This window comes from Colossoma macropomum, unplaced genomic scaffold (genome assembly GCF_904425465.1).
Source record: "Colossoma macropomum unplaced genomic scaffold, Colossoma_macropomum, whole genome shotgun sequence".
Classification (NCBI taxonomy): Eukaryota; Metazoa; Chordata; class Actinopteri; order Characiformes; family Serrasalmidae; genus Colossoma; species Colossoma macropomum.
Window position 1 is genome coordinate 42,574,883 of NW_023494788.1, and position 19,455 is coordinate 42,594,337.

General features: G+C 41.0%; 2 protein-coding genes across 6 annotated transcripts in view; both read right to left on the minus strand.

Moving 5' to 3' along the window:
• Positions 1–12,510, minus strand: part of LOC118807373 (fibronectin type-III domain-containing protein 3A-like) — a 38,203-nt gene extending 25,693 nt beyond the window's left edge. For 2 of the 3 annotated variants that reach the window (XM_036569420.1, XM_036569418.1), the window contains exons 1-2: positions 12,292–12,510; positions 7,204–7,333 (exon numbers count right to left, since the gene is read on the minus strand). In XM_036569420.1, coding sequence (XP_036425313.1) covers positions 7,204–7,302 — 99 coding nt within the window. In that variant the 5' untranslated portion in view covers positions 7,303–7,333; positions 12,292–12,510. Of the gene's footprint in view, positions 1–7,203; positions 7,334–7,814; positions 8,700–12,291 lie in introns of those variants that run through there. The other variant, XM_036569419.1, reaches the window with a different exon arrangement.
• A 2,252-nt stretch (positions 12,511–14,762) lies between these two features.
• On the minus strand, positions 14,763–18,886 carry cysltr1 (cysteinyl leukotriene receptor 1). Of its 3 annotated transcripts, none has more exons than XM_036569423.1 (2): positions 18,845–18,886; positions 14,763–16,503 (listed from the first exon to the last, which is right to left on the minus strand). In XM_036569423.1, the coding sequence occupies exon 2, from the start codon at positions 16,494–16,496 to the stop codon at positions 15,453–15,455; it is 1,044 nt and encodes a 347-aa protein (XP_036425316.1). In that variant the 5' UTR covers positions 16,497–16,503; positions 18,845–18,886; the 3' UTR covers positions 14,763–15,452. The 3 variants fall into 3 exon arrangements, with proteins under 3 accessions (XP_036425316.1, XP_036425314.1, XP_036425315.1); XM_036569421.1 differs by lacking the exon at positions 18,845–18,886 and adding an exon at positions 18,359–18,518; XM_036569422.1 differs by lacking the exon at positions 18,845–18,886 and adding an exon at positions 17,406–17,446.
• Positions 18,887–19,455: the final 569 nt, after the last annotated feature.

The window sequence follows — 19,455 nt, forward strand, 5'->3', positions numbered from 1 at the left end:
ATATTTTCACTGTTTCTGGACTTACATACTAACATTAACTAGAGTAGTTAGTAGATAGCTGCATTAGACTCAATAGCCAAGCTATCTTTACCTTCTCAGGCACATCCTCAAGAATGCTTCATTGGCAACGTGCCGACATTAACACACTCTTATTTTGTAGTAGCAAAGAGTGCAAAACAAAATTAACGTGCAAACCACTCACACTTTTCGGTCCTGTTAAAGCACAGCTGTTCAATTAACCTATGTATTTTTTTCTATATTCATGTGATGAAGCGTAACAAATACCAGAGTATTGATTTCAGTATTTAAATGCTGCCACCTCAAGTGGTTAACCGATTACTCGAGTACCTGTGCACATCCCTTGTTGAAAAAAAACTGGCCACCAACATCAATTCATCAGAGTAATACAACTATTTTTAAAGACTTAAAAATCTGACAGTATCTATACCACATCATATGTATACATAGATACCAAAATCAGGTTTTGCATCTCTAATGCCGGCCTGACACCAAACGACTTTTCAAGCGATTTCACTGTCGCAGACAGATATCCATGTCGGAATAAAATCCCGAGAGTCTTGTTAGAGTCGCGTCGCGCTCGCGTCACCTCGATCGTTTGGTATAAGGTGGTCAAGATGGAGGTCTTAAGTCAGTCTTTTTCTCGTCTTGACGCTGCGACAAAATCAACCGAGTTTAATATTTTCGTAAGTTTTAAGTCTTGGTTCATGCAAATAGTGAGGTACCAGGGGCGCGCGTGAGTGCTTGCGGGCGAGCGCAGGCACGCGGCGTGATAGAGAGAGAGAGAGAGAGAGAGAGAGAGAGAGAGAGAGAGAGAGAGAGAGAGAGTGTGTGCAGGTGTGACTGCCTGAAATTCAACACAATAATCATATTAACTTCAAATGTAAACTGACTGTTTCAATATTTCAGGTCCACTGAGCCTGTAACACGTAAGGAAATGTGCAGAGGACTTTAAGAAGGCCATTATTGAAGAATCATCAATGTTTTTCTTCTGTTTTTTTTTCTGTTTTCTGTTACAGTCGTTTCTTATTTTGTTTGTTTGTTTTTTATGGTTTAGTTCATAACACCTAATCATCGATGTTGCATCACTGCATGTTGTTTTAACGTGTAAATCTTCATATCAAATTTAAAAAGTAGCTGCACATTTTACAGGTTAATTAAAGATTCTGGGTGATGATCTGACCAGAACATACAGTCCTACAGTGACCTGCTCTGAGCCCCAGATCTTTACATGCTCAGCCAATGTATCTTCCCATCTGTACCAGGAAAAGGGTTTATCTGCTTGTGAATTTCCACCAGGTGCATGATGGGGAATAATCTCAAAAATCTAGTTGCAGTCTTGTAAATAGTGACACTGCAAGATTCTCAGTCTTTGCAAAATCATATTCTGTGACTAAAAACGCGACACTGTCTTTAGATGTGAGACGGGGTCAGACTTTAGTCTTTCACAAGTCTTTTCAAAGTCTTCTAGTGTATGGTCAGCATTAGAGACTGACAACAATCATCCAAGCAGGAATCCACTGTTTCAGTATTACAATAGGACACATGCACAGCAGCTGGGAAGAGTCCACCTAGTAGGAGGACATTAAAGCTCTGACCAATCAAAGAGCAAAAACTCAAACCCAAACTCAGCCGCCTCGTCCACAGAGAACAAAAGAAAACAATCCCACGATGTGTTTAGGCTGAGGAAGCAGTTTCGAGGGCACAGGGTAAATATTTTGACTTCTCCAACGTCAATGGGAGTGAGCAAAAAAACGGAGTTGATTGGTCATCGGTGGATCGCATGTGCACACAACTCACGGAGCACATCGCAGTGGCACTGACCCACGGCGGCTTTGGAACAGCATCAGCTTATGACATGAAGAAGGTTCCCCACAAAGCATACCAAAGGTTTACCAACCACAGCATCACCCGCCTGTGTGATTCCAAATAAATCTTTCCCAAACGTCCCAACACTGACTCATAAAACTGACCGGCCCTGGACAACACCTCGACTAGTCAGAGCCGGAAGCAGTCACAGGTTCTGGTGAAATGTGAGAGATAGGAAATTTGGTCACTGCCTGCTGCCTGAGTCATTTACCAAAGGCAATGAGGCAGAAGGAGAACGAATAACCTCACATTTCTTCAAACAGCAGTTTTGCCAAAAAAAATAACAGATTTTCCCTCTCATCTAAAATGTAGTCAATAAACTAAAACAAGTTTGGTGCACAAAGTTTACTACTTCAGTTTTGCACTGGAACTATGAGGCTAGCAAACGTACCTAACAAGGAATGAAAGCTTATACCCTAATACTCAGTATTACAGTGTACTGCCACAATATTTTGTGTTTAGTATTGATACATATTGATAGAAAGTATCAATACTGTGCTATTTAAGCCTTTAGATCACAACAAAATTCTAAAACACTTGTAGCTTATTGATCAATATTTTAAATAAATATCTGATCATAAAACCAGGTAAAAATGACAATTACAAGTGGAGTTCATTTTAAAAGTGCGTCCCACCTCTTCAATATAAAAGCAAAATCAAGGAACAGAGATCAACACAGAGCTATCAGCTCAGGACTGAACCGGCATTCTGAGTGTAACATTGAAAACACAGAATTAAACAGAAATTCCTAGAAATAAAGAACAGGGGTACGAAACCAACTGACTACAACAACTAAACAGGAATTCTTCATCATTGTTTCTTCAGGATGAAAATGCTGATGAATCTCCTTGTCATAGCCATATTACACTGAAGACTTATGTAAGACAGTAAGTAACAGATAAACAGAACTTTATCACCTGAATGGCTGCTGAGCGACACTCAGCCTGAGGAAGCTAAGCGCATCCACAATGATGAACAAAATACTTTTGAATGCCACAAGTTTCGTGCTTTTTGGAGTATTCATTCTATACATGTGCAAAACTTTTAGTTACAAATGGCAACCTGGATAGTTTTAGTTAAAAACTAAAAAACTAAAATGTAATTCATTTCAAAAATCTCTGTAATTGTCGTACCTCCTGTCAGAATTCATCTCATTAAATCATGGCCATAGAAACCAAAATGTTTTTCTTTTTTTAATAAACTAGATGGTAAAGATAATCTCTCTGATAAGAACATAAGATCAGTAGAGTAGTGCAGTGGATAACATGGTCACCCTCATATACAGAAGAACAGGGTTTGGTCCTCCCAGACGGGAATGAGAAACACTAATATTATACACCAGGAATCATTAGAAGCTCTACGATACGACGTTATCATGAGGTGTCTTTGTTCCCCTCTCTTATTTTCCTGAGGTAAAGCCCTGCAGTGGGAGGGAATGTGCTGGGCAGTGGGTTAGTTGGGGGTTGGGGTACTTAGTGGAAAAGTACAGAGTCTGATGGCTGAAAAGGTGACAGAGGGGTGATAGTAATCTCCCCCTCCCCGTCAAAAGCGATGGACTCCACGGTGGGACGCAGTGACCTGGACTCTTCAAGGGTAATTTGACGTTCACTCTCAAGGAGATAAAGTTGCTCAAAAGCAAAGTCCTAACTTGAGCTCTCATTCCTGCTCTTTGTGTGGCCTCTGAGTGCCCACCAGGCTTTGATCTAGCAGCCAATCGATGGGAAAAAGGCTTGGAATGTGGCTTTCTTCTTCAAGGGGGAGACATGAATGAATGAATAAAAGAATTAAGCAGACAACCTTCTTTTCTTCCTCATTGCTGTGTAAGAGCACAGTTTTCCAAATGGAAAGAACCCGCTGGGAAAGCATGTGCATGTGTGTGTAAATCTTCCAAACGTTCTGACGTACTAAAGAACTGAACTTTTTTTTATTTTTTGTTTCAACTAAGGACTGACTTTGCAGCATAAAACCAACATTTTGCTGTGGTATTTTTTAGACTCAATCTGATTTCTAACCAAATATTAAAGGTTTTTCATTTTTGACTGAAGTTCCTTTTCAGTGGTGTCAAAATTAATGTGTTAATAAGGCGTTAATGGCGTTTCGCCGCCATTTACACATTTTCCTGTTTTTTGACCCTTTTTGTAGTTCCACTCTGAAGCCAATTTGTTGGTTTCAAATGATAAGAAGTTCCATAATTAATAATTAACATAATGTGTTTAATAATAGCAGGGCGTAAAATCTTAACTAAGCAAAACACAGTGCTAAAGTTCGCATTACCAGTAATATTAGTAGCACTAGAGGAAGCCTTCAGACCTCGCTGGACAGTGTGTGTGCAAGAAATAATAACATTAACAAGCAGCAAACTGACAAATTAACAACAAACTGGAAATCGCCTACTTCCCACACAACGTACAGGTACAAAAGAGGAAGAACTAGAATTGCAGTTAAGTTGGAACGTGCAGACACTGTTGCTCTCACTGGATATCGATGATGACAATGTTACTAAATTAATGAAAGTGATAAACAAGTTCAGATGAAGCTTATTTTGTCCACTAACAGCTACAACATGCACTGCTTTTTTAGAAGGAAAAAAGTCTTTCTTTAGGATTAAATTTGTGCAAAAAAGAATGTGATCACAATTAACTGTCGTGATTAATTGTTTCAATCATTTGACAGCTCTACTTCTTTTCAGCAAATTTGTCTATAAAAAATGCTTTCATAGGTGTAAATATCTTTCTGTAAACATTCCTAAAGTTCTACTGCACAATTACACAAATAAACTAACAAACAAACTGCAAATAACCTCCACTTTCAGGTATTAAAGTTTCACTTTCACATATTAATAAGCATGAATATGTGAAAAACACACAGGCTGGGAACAGCACAGACACACACACACACACACACACTCACACACACACACACACTCATTCTCAAACACCCTCCCATCAGCGGAGACTATCAGGACTGAGTTCCGGATGTGTACACTTCCAGCCCCCTTCCCCCTCCACACCCGCCCCCATTTCGCCTCCTCTTACTGGAAATGTTGCTGGCAGAGCGCGGCTGTCAGGAATGCAGACGCTTCACTCTTCTCCTCCAGGCCTGGCTAACCCCAAAACCCTGAGCTGCGCTTCGGAGATTTCTGCCCGTGTGTTTGTCCCTCTCAAGAGACCCGAACCCTCACAACTAACCCTCAGCTAAAACCCAAAAACACAACTCACCCCCCAGTGTGTGCCTACAGACACATCTCTAAACTTTACCATATGGGATTTTACAGATTTAAAAAGTCTGTTATCTGTTTTAGTTCCAATTATTAGCAGACTGTTAATGATTAATATGTTCAAACAAGCCTGAAAAAGTCAGACTGAAAAAATTAACCACAGGGAAAGAGGCTGTTAAGCAGCCCAATGTCCACTGGGAAGAGAGAGTCCACTGCTCTGATAAAAGTCACCCGGGTTTAGAATACAACTGAATCTCACACAGATCAGCAAACTCTCTCATCACACAGCCGTCAGCTGACAGTGATTTATCAAGCTACAGGTTGGTGCATCATTTAATACATTCCACACAGTTACAAAACACAAATCCACCATTTCAGCCTCAGAAGTCTAGGAGTTTTACTGAAGCTTTACTGTTTAAATGCAATTATATAAGTATACATACAGGTGCAGAGTCAGTTACATAATGAATTACACTCACAGTCAGTTTACATTCTATATCATCAACAGGGTTGAATCTGCACTTCTGACTTTTTTCCATTTGTTTCAACGAAATGAAACAACAAAAACGAGGCAAAATGTACGGGATGGTTTTACTTTCTCAAAACTGGACTGTACACAGAATCATAATATCATTTTTTCTCAAATTCAAACCACAAGAATATATCTCCTCTTCCGCTAACAAACACAAATGAGGTACTGATTAAAAGTTTAGAATCTGCAACTCACAACTTGATTTCTCCATTTTTTATGAGAGAAATAATTAATATAAAATAACATCATACATTTATTACTGCTGGTTATGACTGTGACTTTTAAGGGATAATTAACTCTTTCAAGAATGCATTTATGTAAATTAAGAAACCAATACATGCACTTTACATAAACTACATTTTGACAACAAAATATTAGATTAAATATTAGACTAATATTCTTGATGGCAGCCCCTTTTTTATTTCAGACCTCACCATCTCTAAGTGCCATTTAAAGCTTGATTTGTGCATTAAAAGCTGCAAATGCAAAATTTGATGGTTCATCTTTTATCATTTTCTAGACTGTGAAAGTGAAGTGACTAATTTGCAATTAAAATCTCCACCCTTATCATTTGTTCTTAGCTGAGTGCACTAATGCATCAGAACTGTTAAGTAGCTAGACCACAATCGTTAATCTGCGCTGGGTTAAAATGACTCAGTCCCTGTTAGAAGCCTGTTACAACCTTTGTTTGCTAGATTCCAGCAGCGACAAGAGCCAACACAGGAACACAGACAGTTCACTTCAAATCAGCTTGAAGATGGTATAATACAAACGATCTAAATCTGTATTAGTTCTGTAATCAATATCAAATCAAGATTACATTTATTCATGAAGCGCTTTTTACAAAGGCTGTTGTCGCAAAGCAGCGTCACAGAAAATTCAGATCTAAGCCCCAAATGAACAAGCCAAGGGTGACTCCCGAAGAGCAAGAACCTTGACAGGAACTAAGACTCAAAAGCGGAACCTATCTGGTCAACAGCAAACCAACAACACAAAAAGAGGGACATAAATAAAAAATCGAGATTTGACAATTAATATACAATGATGACTGCAGACAACAGAAATCAGCCTGTCAAGTATTTAGATTCACCACTGATGACCAATGACTACTGCTGAACAACAAATGAGAAACAGATCTATAAAAACAAGTGACTACTGTTAGAACCATCAGCACCAGTATCATTACGAGAATAAAAGCAGTCTGTATGAGTGGTTATAAAGTAGTATCTAAAAGCAACACGCCAATCTCACCATTATCTCTAAATGTTTATCAAACTCGACTCATCCACAAGCAGCAGACTTTTCCCTTTGTATGTTTTTACATGTGGTTTCATTTCACAGTGGTCTGATTCTTTGTGCCGGTTCCTTGTCTGTTTCTCATTCAGCTATAAGACTGAAAATGGACATTGAAGCTTGACGTTTTTCATTAGAAATTTTTCATTATAAACACTGAAATTCCTCAAGACTGATCCAGCGCTAGTGAGGAAATTTATTATTTCTCTATCCTGAAGAGGTTAAAAACAAAATAGTCTGTTATTTAGACTTCACCCCAATATGAGCCACTCACCTGCTGCATGCCGTCTCCATTGATCACGTGAGGGAGGAGGGGCACCTCAGCCAGCATGGGCGTGGCCTCCAGAAGTGGGAGGTGCTGATCGGTCATCATAGTTGAAGAGAGCTTTCATTGACAGCAACACCTGTGGGACAGTAATGAAACTCAGTAAGATATGTGGCAGAACCCTCAACCTACTGCAACACCTGAGACACGCTGAAAGAACAAAACCTTTCACTGAGGTAAAATTACCAGGCAAGGTGGAACCAGATGCATATTGCATTACAGCTACATCTAAAGTAACACAACTAAAAATATCACCTGCATGAGAATCAGTATCATGATACCCCTCACATCTCACAACACCTGCTATCCTCTCAACAATACGCTAATACCGTGCATGGTACTGTCAATACCACTTCAACTTGAAATATTACTGAGGATTATTGACTTTCAAATATTTGAAGCTTTAAAAAAATTATAATAAATCATAAATTTACCCCCAAAAGAGTCGGCCAAAACAATATCACATTTTGAAAAATGTCACTGACCCCAATCTGACAATTAATCAGAGACTGAGAAACTCAAAAAAGCAAAGATAACTTTCATATCTGAGCATATTTAACCTCAACACAGTCCCAGTCTGTCTTCTGGGAAAGTCAAAGGACTTATTATGGTCCTCTGGCACAAAATGAGCTGATGGATTGCAGTGCTGTGGTGTGATGTTCTCTCTCTCCTCTCACTCTCTCTCTGTTGGTCCGTACTTCATGCTACATTTCCCATCTGGAGTCAATAACCCCACACTCCTCTGCATAAACGCAGGCCAGGCTGTAAACAGGAAACACGAGGAACACATGCGACATGACACAAAGCCTAGATCAATGCCAGAACACGGCACCAAACAACCTGCGCTTGCGTAGAATGAACAGCCGAAACTATAGCTGTTCAGACCACACACTTCCCCTGTGGGCATCAGCAACGTACAGCATGCCACGCAATGTATAGGCCTACAGGATGTCACATCACATATAGTCTCTACCTTGAGGCTTAACCCATGAAAGCTTACATCATCAATCTCACCACCGTTCAGTCACTTGTTAAGAACCCTGATGGTTACCAACCAAAATAAAAGCATATGAATGCGCCTATAGTTTAAATATAGCTTGAATTTCCATTCAGTCCAAATTTCTCACATTACCTGAGCGATGCATTAACAAATACATAACATTTAATGTTATATTTAATGTTAAGGGCTACGTATTGGTTAACATGTACTAATAAGACATGCCAAGACATTTTAATATTATACACCATATACCATATTTTAGTGTTCTCTTGTGTTTCACCATTCGTCACACAGATTACTGCCACCGAGCGGTCAAGCGGTAGACTTGAGCTGTTTTATGATAGTATTGTCAGCCTCGAAGATGCATAAGAGTAACTACATCTGTCTCGCCATTTTCTTTAAACAAGCAAGCAAGCAAAGTTTATTTATATAGCGCTTTTTACAACAGGTGTTGTCACAAAGCAGCTTTACAAGGAAGTCTTGTAAAGTGAATCAGCCCTGATACGCTGTCTGGCTCTGTTTTGCAGCACATTTTCGTGCTAAACTAATAAAGTTGTGCTGCAGCCTTTCACACACAGTAAAAAACAAGAAACACACAGCTACAGTAACAGCAGCCTTCAGACAACTTCACACAGCTAAGCTTTAGCTATTTTATAATTAAACTAAAGAAGTGAGCTTCCGGTAAAGAATTAGGTTTGTGACCAGAAAGAATGTTTATTTTCTCTGCTTTAAGCAAACATGACAGGTAATCAGCCCGTAGTTCGTGTTTATAGCTGCGTTTTTGCTTGTGCACTGTAGACGTGCTCAGATGGTGAGCTGGTGGTGCAGGAAAGTGGCTCTTTTTGTTTTTTTTTCTGTTGTTTGTTTTTTGGAAAATTACCTGACCACCACCCCAGATAGGATCATCAATCGCCAATGGACCGGCAGGGTGACTAGATGATGGTGCACTGCACACAATATCTCAAGCCTATCATGTGGTGGATGTTTCTATAGTGTAAATCAGGGTGTTCAGCACAGCCAAGGCTTCTAAGGCTTGTGAACAAACTGGCAAAATACACCAGCAAAAGTGCCTAATATAAACAAGGTTGGGTCTCGTTCACCAACCATTCTTAAGAAGAAATTTCTTCTTAAACCCACTTTTGATGAACCCAGTTTTGATGAAGACTCTGACTCACCAGTGTTCTCTTATGTGGGGTTTGTAAGAACAGAATCTACACACACTCAAGAGCACAAAGGTGAGAACAGTTCTGCGCTTTAAGAACACGTCATGAATCGGACAGACACTTTTTCCCAGGATCTTTCTCAACAACACACTTAAGAACAGACTTAGGAAAATACTGGAGAAGGAGGCCCATCGAGTACTACGATTTTTTAACCATGCTTTCACGGTTAATTAGAGATTTCCAAAAACTTAATTACTAAACACTAAACAAGTGAGAAAAACTCAAATAACTGATAGAAATAAACGAATAAACTGAGATAGCGATATAATGAGCTGCCAACTAATAATGTAATTAGTGACTTGTTACTATATAATTGATATAGGCTCTCTATAACACAACAACATATTTTTTCAATACATGCAGGTGTCAAATGTTGTAAAAGTACTAACACTGATCAAGATAATAATGACATATTGTCACATTTCCCCCACCTAACTGTAAAAAAATATTACAAATTTTAGACTTGGTTAAAGGATATTCTTTCAACCAGCTACTGCTAGAAATGCACACAGAAGGTGTATTTCTGAATACTGTCTACTTCTACAGTGTTATTATTTATACATTATTATAAGGTATTATTACTACATTATATATAATGATTTACAGCTTACACCAAATTAATTAGAGAACTGAGAACTTACAAGGTGGAATATGTTCATCTTTTTTTACATAATGTGAAAATGCCAGCTGTCCTTGACAATGTGTGAGGATTTCATTAAAACGCAACAGAATCGTTAAAAGAATTCCTTGGAATAAAATCTTGTTACATTAAAGTGCATCAAAGTTAAAAATGTTTTCCTTCTAATTTTTAGGTTACGCAGGATCATTAAGAGTCACTGCTTGCCCCCTCTCTTCCCTCTCTCTCCCTCTCTTTCTGTCTCTCTCTCTCTCTCTGTCATAGGGGAATATAAGTGGCGAGAGTCTGCTGTGGGAGTGTGGGTGAAGAGCCCCCGGCAGTGCCAGGCACCCCTTAGCCAAGGGCCCCTGTGCCACACAATGACTCTTTGACATCCGCGGCTGCTGGCTCCTTCCACTCTCCTCCATTCAACAGCTGCTACAGCGTGGGGCGCCCCCCAGCCCCGCTCGCTGAGCTGGGACCCTGCCAGGCCCCGTCTTCCAAAACTGCTCAAAGGCTGGGACACTCCACCAACAGGAAGTGACTGCAGTACCTGCTATCCCAGCTTACCTTTCTTGATGTAAGGGGAACACTGTTCCAATGTTTCTTTCTCAATATCAGTTATATCTGAGCTGCGTTGTTGGTATTGGATGATTCCGATTTCTGTATCGGCTGATACCGAATACTGATCCAATATGGATACCCTGAAATTTGTGTTTCACAGTAATGAAGTTTACACTATTACACTACTACACTACAGACTACTATTGTCAAAATAGTCATACATCAAAATTCTTTTTAGGACTTACAATTTTTAAAACTGTCATAAGGTTTATAAAACTGGTACGTTAGAATTTTATACCCGTGTCTACTGAGTATCTGATCCATTCAGTGATGTCAGTATCACTGCTGGTACCGTTTCAGTGTATTGTGTCGGAGCGTCAGTAATAACGGCGCAGCCGTGACACAGAAAAGCCACAGGAAAGAACCAGGGCGGCAGAGGAAGAATGCGTGTGGAGCGTAAAAATGCCCTTGGGGCGTCCTGCACCAGGCCAGCCTTTGAAAGGGTGACAGAGGGTGTGGAGCACAGGGGAAACTGAACCCTACCAGGACAAAAGATGCTGAAATAGTGAATCTCATTTTCCTGTGACCACTCCCTCTCCTCCCTCTCTCCTCTGTGATAAAACCTTCATCAGGCCCAGAACTACAGGGTTATCTAACCAGGCTAACACAGAATAGCAAAGGCTCTAAAGCCCAGCCTCAGTCTGCAGCAGGATCTGTGGCCCTTTGCAGAGCACCTCATTCTGTGTGTGTGTGTGTGTGTGTGTGTATTTCTAGAGTGTTGAGCTGCAACGTGCGCAGACACACACTCTCTCACTGCACACACTCCTCATATTAGACCTGCAAACACCCTCAGAGCCCACAGAGCCACCACACTAGTACTGTCCTACCCTCAGTCAGGGATCACGCTGTAAGACAGAGTGACCTGTATCGTCTCTCAATCTGATGAATGATTTATGACCGCTTATAAAGGTTTTAGCTCATTTTCTCACCCCAGAACACTGTTACTGTATCATCACAGCCAAAAAAGCCGACATCTAAAGTGAACTACAGTAAATTCTGACCATGTGGCTCACAGGTGAAGTAAATTCGACACCCTCCCAAGTTTGTTTTCCCCCTTAAGACGTGTCTGTCAGTCGGAGGGCATCCAAGGCTCTTATCACGGTTACGTGGCGATGCCAATTAATGTTTTCCACCAGAGAAAATAACACGGAGCCCGTCTGTCCTCCTATAACACAGCGGAGCCACGGTCTCCTGCTCTGTTTTGGTTCTGAGGGCTGCAGTCTGAAGCGACGGCGCCGTCTGCGCATTAAGACACCGCGAACCATGTAGCCTCCAAAACTCGCGGCGCCCTTTATGTTTGTTTTCAAGTTAACCTTAAAAACCGAACCGCCCCACGAAGCAGCTCGAAGCGCCGACTAACAACACGGGTTTCTGAATAATCCCGCGGTGTAAAGCTGAGGAAATCCTGAGGGAGAAGGCCGGTTCACGGCGAGCAGGGCGTAGGCTAACTCGGTCAGTCCTGAGGAGGAGGAGGGAGTGTGGAAGCCAGGCGGATCCTCGAGCGCGTAGCTGGAGAGCCGCGCGGAGGAGAAGCAGCGTTAGCAGAATGTAGGAAATGTAGGAAAACTGCCTACCGCGGTGAAGCCGAGGCGGAGAGGAGAGACGCGGCCGAGCTCGCATGTGACCAGGTGGACAGGAAGCGGTGAGGAGGAGGCCGGTGTGCGTTTTTCCTTTTTTTAATCCACCTCCGAGAGCCTCTGTACTCCCACACGCTCGGCTGCATGAAGTGGGCTCCGACTGAGGGGAATGCCCAGCTACAGCATCGCCAGCGGGCTCTGCGGGGACATGCGCAGTGAACACATTCCGTAACACTGGAGCTGAGCCGTGATCAGCCCAACGCGGAGAAACGGGAAGAAGGAAGAGTTCTTATTTCACCGCCTTCAAACAGAACCGCATTAGATTCTCTGACTCACCATTAAAACACGAGGCCCGCTCTGTCTCCAAACCTGGAAAACTCCCTGAAGGTGAGGGGAGCACGCGCTCAAAAAGAGGGTTCTTCAAGGGTTCTGTTTAGAACCATGAGTCCTGTACAGAAGATTCAGATTGATGGAGAATGTGTGGACCTTTTTGAAAATGGTTCTATGTAGCACCAAAAGGGTTCTTCTGCTGTTACAGTGTCAGGCCTGTAACAATAGAAGAACCCATTTTCAAAGTTCTATATACCGCACATTCTCCATCAGTCTGAAGAACCATTTCACCATGCAAAGAACAATTAAGCATGAAATGTTTTTTGCATAGAACTTATTGTTCCAAATAGAATCATTCTCATTACTAAAGAACCTTTGAAGAACCATCTTTTCCAAAAGTAGGCCTTCTATTGTTAGGATATCAAGCTTATAACAGTAGAAGAACCCTTGTTGGTGCTATATAGAACCATATCCAACAAGTTTTTTACAGAACCATATACAACACATTCCCCATCAGTCTGGAGAGCCTTTTCACCATACAAAAAAAAACCATTCAAGCATGAATGGTTCTATATAGAACTCATGGTTTTAAATAGAACCACTGTTTTTACTAAAGAACCCTTAAAGAGCCATCTTTTTAAAGAGTGCTATTGTTACAATGCCAAGCTTGTAACAACAGAAGAACCCTTTTTGGTGCTATTTAGTAGAATTTAAAAAAGGTTCTATATAGAACCATATACAACACATTCTCCATCAATTAATCTGAAGAACCATTTAAGCATGCAAATAGTTTAATATAGAACTCATGGTTCTAAAAAGACCAACTGCTTTTACTGAAGAACCCTTGAAGTGTAAAGTAGCTCAGCCTTAACCTGCACTGAAGTAAAAGTGTTGTCTCTTCAGTGAAATAATGGCTCAGACAGCTGCAGCTACCAAAAACAACTTGTGTCTGAGTTAAAAGAAAGTGTCAGATAAAAAAAGATTTTTTTTTTCTCTAAAACTGTGGTTCTTTAAGTTCTCACATCCAGTTCCCTCAGCACAGAAACTGAAGTTTAGTTTGGGGCCATATTCCTTTCTTCTTGGGTTCCTGTTGATCTAAACGTGTTGAAGGTGGTCCAGGAGGCCGATGCACTGATAGCATTCTGAGCTAAAGCTAATATCCAGTATTTTTCATGTACGTCTGCTGATACCGACGCTGACACAGTGCTATGCAAATTCAAATATTTCAAACAATCCAGATCAAAGGACGTTTTGTTGATTTCCTAAGTGAAAATAAGTGAACGCGTCCTCTACAGAGCTCAGACTTATATATGACATTTTACTGCATATTTTAATGCACAATTTATATTTACCTGAGTCAAACAGAAAATATAAAATGTGCCTTTAACTGTACATAAACATCTATAAAATGTAGAAATTGTAACTACATCCATCCAAATTAGCACCACAGAAAAATGTAACACTTATTTCTATAGGGTTACGAATGCAGTGAAATGAATAAAATGCAGATATTTTAGCACATTAGACCAGAGTCGCCTGAACACCCCATACAGAAATACATGGATATAGTTTTTATATATAACATACATTTCAAATACAGTGTTTCAATCCAAAATGTATTCAAGACACTAAAATATATTAAACAAAAAACAGTTTTGGGCTGTTTTCATACATTTATCAAATGAGTTTGATAGACAGATTTTACACACATTTCATTTCAACAATACATCTCCAAATATCAGCCTGAATTATCTGTCAAGTTGAAATATAATGCATTCCTACTGAATATGACTGTTTTTATAGTTCCATTTTTGGAGTAACAGTAATATACATATGTAATGTTCATGTGGACAGAAATAAACCCTGCAAGACTTAATTCAACACTGTGAATGCAGCTGTGTGATTAGGCCTGTGTCATATTAAATAGCTTTGCAAATGCCTTAAAAATGACATGATAGCCACCTTAGGCTTGGGTCACGTTTTTTTTAGAAACTAGGCCCAGAACTCAAAGTTTAGTTTCCAGCAGTTACAAAACTCAGTCACAAGATGGCGCAATAACACCATGAGGACACCAGGATGAAGGACTAAAGATCGTACATGATGACGGTGACCCAAAACATGAAGATGTAACCCTGTGGATTTGAGCAGAACCGTTTTATTTTCACACAAAATTAAGATTGAATGTCTTTTTTTACACATAGGACTATCTTTATAAATATGATCCACTGAATTTACAGAATCAATTTGTGATACATATGCAGTAATATACAATAACTACAGCAGGTCTATGAACCTACACTCAGTAATGTACAGTACATTAGGCCTATACATGCATTACTACTGCGCAAGAACAACGTGAGTATATAATACAATCTGGCATGTCGAATTCTCATATTTAAATTAGTGGCACAAATTACAAAGGTTTGGAAGCGTAGACCTCTAATATTTCACTGAGCACAATAAATGCATTGCATACACTTTTAAAGTAGCAGTATAAACACATCACACACATTCTGGCACAAGCTGCTCTGTACTGTAGTATGTGGACTAAAGTAGTTGTAGTATGTTGTCTGGAATCTGAATAAACTTTTGTCTTCCTCATCTGTTCTGGATCTTTATGTCAATATTTAACATCGATTAATCTACACTTCCATTTCTTTGTTCATAACTTGTACCCTTGGCAAGCACACTGGGCTCACCTACTACCCATTGGCCATCCTTCCTTTCCTGTCCTTCAGGTTTGGCTTGATCTTCAATAACAAGCAACTGGCACTTGTCTTTATCCCCTAAGGCAACTCTTTAGCAGGAAGGCCTCATCCTCTTCCATCCTACCCAAGCTTACTCGGGTTGTTGTCTTTATTGAGCTCATTCTCCTCGAGGGGGTGGATGGCTGGTGGCAGGTGCCGGCTGCGCTGGTTGTTACCGCTGCTCACGGATGCCTTACGGAAGGTGGACAGGCGGTGGCGGAAGTTCTCCCCGGAGAAGAAGTAGAGCATGGGGTCGAAGCAGGAGTTGGCGGCTGCCAGGCAAAGTGTGACCACCACCGACTTCTGCATATAGTTGATCTCCTCGCAGGAGGCGTTCTTCTTTTTGAACTGCAGATGCACGGTGCGCTGAATGTGATAAGGCATGAAGCTGATCAGGAAGGCCAGCATGACTACGATGATCATGCGGATGGCCTTTTTACGTGTGTTGCGCTGTTTCTTCAGGCCGTTGGCGTTGCGCAGCAGAGCTCTCATGATGCCCGCATAGCACAAGAGGATGACCAGAAATGGGATGGCGAAGCCCACGACCAGGGAGAAGTAGTTCAGCATGACCAGTTTATGGATGCTGCCCCTCTCCGCCGGGGGCTCGAAGCATTTGGTCTTGTTGGTTTTCGGGTCGAAGTGCTGGCCGGAGAAGAGGAACGGCGAGCTGGTGGTGCAGATGAAAATCCAGATGCAACCACAGACAATGCGTGCCCGGCGCTCGGTAGCCAAGCGGAGGTTCTGCACTGGGAAGACGATGGCCATGAAGCGGGTGAAGCTCATGGCCATCATGAAAAAGATGCTGCAGTAGAGGTTGACATAGAGGGCATAGGAGCTCACCCTGCACAGGAAGTCGCCCAGGTCCCACTGGCCCTTCTTGACGTAGTAGAGCACCCGCAGTGGCAGAGTGCTGACGCACAGCAGGTCCGCCACGGCCAGGTTTAGCATGTAGATGTGGAAGGCTGAGGACTGGCGGTAGGTCCGAAGGAGCACATACAGTGCAAAACCGTTGCCCACCAGACCGAAGACCGTGATGATGGAGTAGACAGTGGAGTAGACCTGATTGCGAAAGTCATCAATTGAGCTGCAGTTGCTGCTAAATGTGCTGTTTGACTGGTCCATCATCTGGTTTCTTCAGAGAGACAAAAGAAAATACATAGAAGCATTTCAGTTTGAGGAAATGGATGGATTTACACAGGTCAAAAGTTTGGAAGCAACACTAATTTTGGAAAATAAATAAATAAAAAAAAAATTCAATTTTAGTTCTTTTGTTTCAAGAGTTAACATGAAGTAATGCAAGTATTGATAAAAAAGAGCTTTGACTGAATGTCTGCAGCAATAGTGCACAAATGAAGTATGAATGTATTCTGGGAAAATGTATTTTGTTAACAAAAGCTTGAGTAAGTATTCACAATGTACATGATGCATTTGTTCTGACGTCTACTGTCACATATAAAAAATACTATCAAAAACTATAAATACAATGATCTGCATTCAACATTTCACATACTGTGCTGCACTGAATCCAATTAAATATGCTCTCCAATTTAATTACGCTCTCTTTGTATTGAAACACACAGTTAGGAGGTGTTTTTTGAGTACTGACAATATCCACCATACGCTGAGAGAAAGCTTATTTTGACAAAGTGATAAAGATATTATCATTTTGCCCAGCCCTAATATACATACACACAAACATCCATACGTACATATCGCTGCTGTCGGAACAAAACCTTGTATCTCCATTGTTGTCGTTTTTGTGTGTGTGTGTGTGTGTGTGTATTATTGCAACTACTTTACTTTTAATGTAAGTCAATGTGAAGATATTTTATTCCAAGTAATTTTGGTTAATTTCTTTTGGTCCATTTATCATCAAATTTTGACATGATGTAAAGATCAGCAACTGTGTTCAAATGAGAGAAAGCGTGTCTGTGTGTGTATAAAGGTTTGCTTCCATTCCGTTTGGCCCGTAATGTCTTTGCTTTAAATGAACAATGTCCTTATCATACTGTACGTCTACATGTGACATCTCACCACTGAACAGATAAATAAAACCATAATAATAAAGCCACTTCACAGTAACCTCTCCCCAAAACGTCTATCCTGCAGCCGCTTAGACAACCGAGACTACACAGCTCTGTCAGCATGTTCAAGTGCTCAGTCAGTATGAGTGAAGAGGTTTAACAGGGAGCTGCTTTTGAATCTGCTCGTCCTGCTCTGGGCTGCCGTGTTCTCCATACTGTATACAGCGTAAAAAGATCGCTCTTCAAGTGTTCTTTAATAAAGGCTATGGTTCTATATAGAACCATGAACACTCAAAGAATCAATTGCATGCTTAAATGGTTCTTTGCATGGTGAAATGGTTCTTCAGATTGATGGAGAATGTGCTGTATATTCTATATAGCAGCACAAAAAGAGTTGTAGTGTTGTTACGATGTCAAGCTGGTAACAATGAAGAGCCCTTTTTGGTGCTACATACAACACATTCTCCACCAATCTGAACAACCGTTTCACCATGCAAAGAACCATTTAAGCATGCAATTGATTCTTTGAGTGTTCATGGTTCTATATAGAATTACTGTTTTTTACTGGAACACTTGAACCATGCTTTTTAAGAGGTTATCTTTCATGTAAGGTAATAAGCAGAATTCTTCTGAAAGGAAAGCACTACTGACTTTCCACAGTTCTCGATCTGTAAGAACTTGTTTAGACACCTTAAAGAACAGGAATTTAATACGACACGCTTTTTAGGAGCTGTTCCTCACAGATCTGCCTGCCGTTTAATCTCCGTTTGCAGGTGAGGTTTTAGCAGCATTCAGCAACTTTTAGCTACACATTAACCTCCACTAACTTCTCCAGGCCACAGAACACGACCTCAACCACGAACTCAGCCCGACTGAGGCAATAAGAGGTGATGTAAACATTCCGGGCCACTGAGGAATCTGATATCTGGTGTCCGTGCAGAGTTTCTGGCAAAAAGTTCTTACCAAATTGTTCCGCCGTTCTGCCGGTAGCTCATCCAACGAGTCCCTGGAGCAGCTGCGAGAGGAGATAAAGTTCAAAGAGGAGTCGGGAGGAGTTTTTCCTTCTTCTGTGTAAAATAGATGAGGTCTGATAGCCGTCACGGCAGATTACGGACACCTACAAAGAGACGTGGACATCAGCGCGTGCAGCGATGCTGCTGAGACTGCGGACTGAGCGCGCGCAACATTTCACTCCGGCTGCAATGACTGTCTCCTGAAAGAATCACTCGTTTGAACCGATTCTTTTTGATTGACCGGATTAACCGATTCACAAGTCCAGCTGAACCGAACTGTTTTGGCAGCATCCACACCGTGTTGATGCTGGACGGAACACGTACTATGCTACTGATATTCCCCTCCGATTGACTTAATAAAAGCACATGATACAACAGCCCACTGCACAGTGAAACGGACACTCTGAAAGAGTCGGTTCTCTAATCTGAATCGTACCTCCCATCACTGCAGTCAGCCTTTATCACCAGAATGGCTGGCTGCTTCGTGAGTCCTCTGTGAAGGTGATCACCTCAGGACAGTTTAATTATACGAGTGCTAACCGGTTTCATTACTACTGAGTCAGTGCTACTTGAGCTTTACAGTGCTGTGAAAAAGTATTTGCCCCTCACACGATTTCTTCTGTTTTACTAATTTGCCATATTTAAATGTTTCAGATCATCCAACAAATTTTCATACAAGATAAAGAAAACACGAGTAAACACAAAATGCAGCTTTTTATGATGACTTCATATATTGAAGATAAAGATTTACTCAGAACCTAGATCACAACTGAGTGAAAAAGTAATTGCTCCCCTACACCGCACAACTGGTTGTGCCATCCTTGGCAGTAACAACTGAAATCAAACATTTGTGATAACTTGTGGTGAGTATTTTACATCGCTGGCCCCCTCGTCTTTGTAGACTTGTTTTAATTCGGCTACATTGGAGGGTTTTCAAACATGAACTGCTGATTTAAGGTCTTGCCACAGCATCTTAATGAGATTTACGTTAGGACTTTGACTCAAAGCCTTAATTTTTTGAGCCATTCTGAGGTGGATTTGCTTGTG

What these genes read in the sequence shown, in the direction of transcription:
- cysltr1 (XM_036569423.1), bottom strand. Translation starts at nt 16,496, where the DNA reads ATGATGGACCAGTCAAACAGCACATTTAGCAGCAACTGCAGCTCAATT.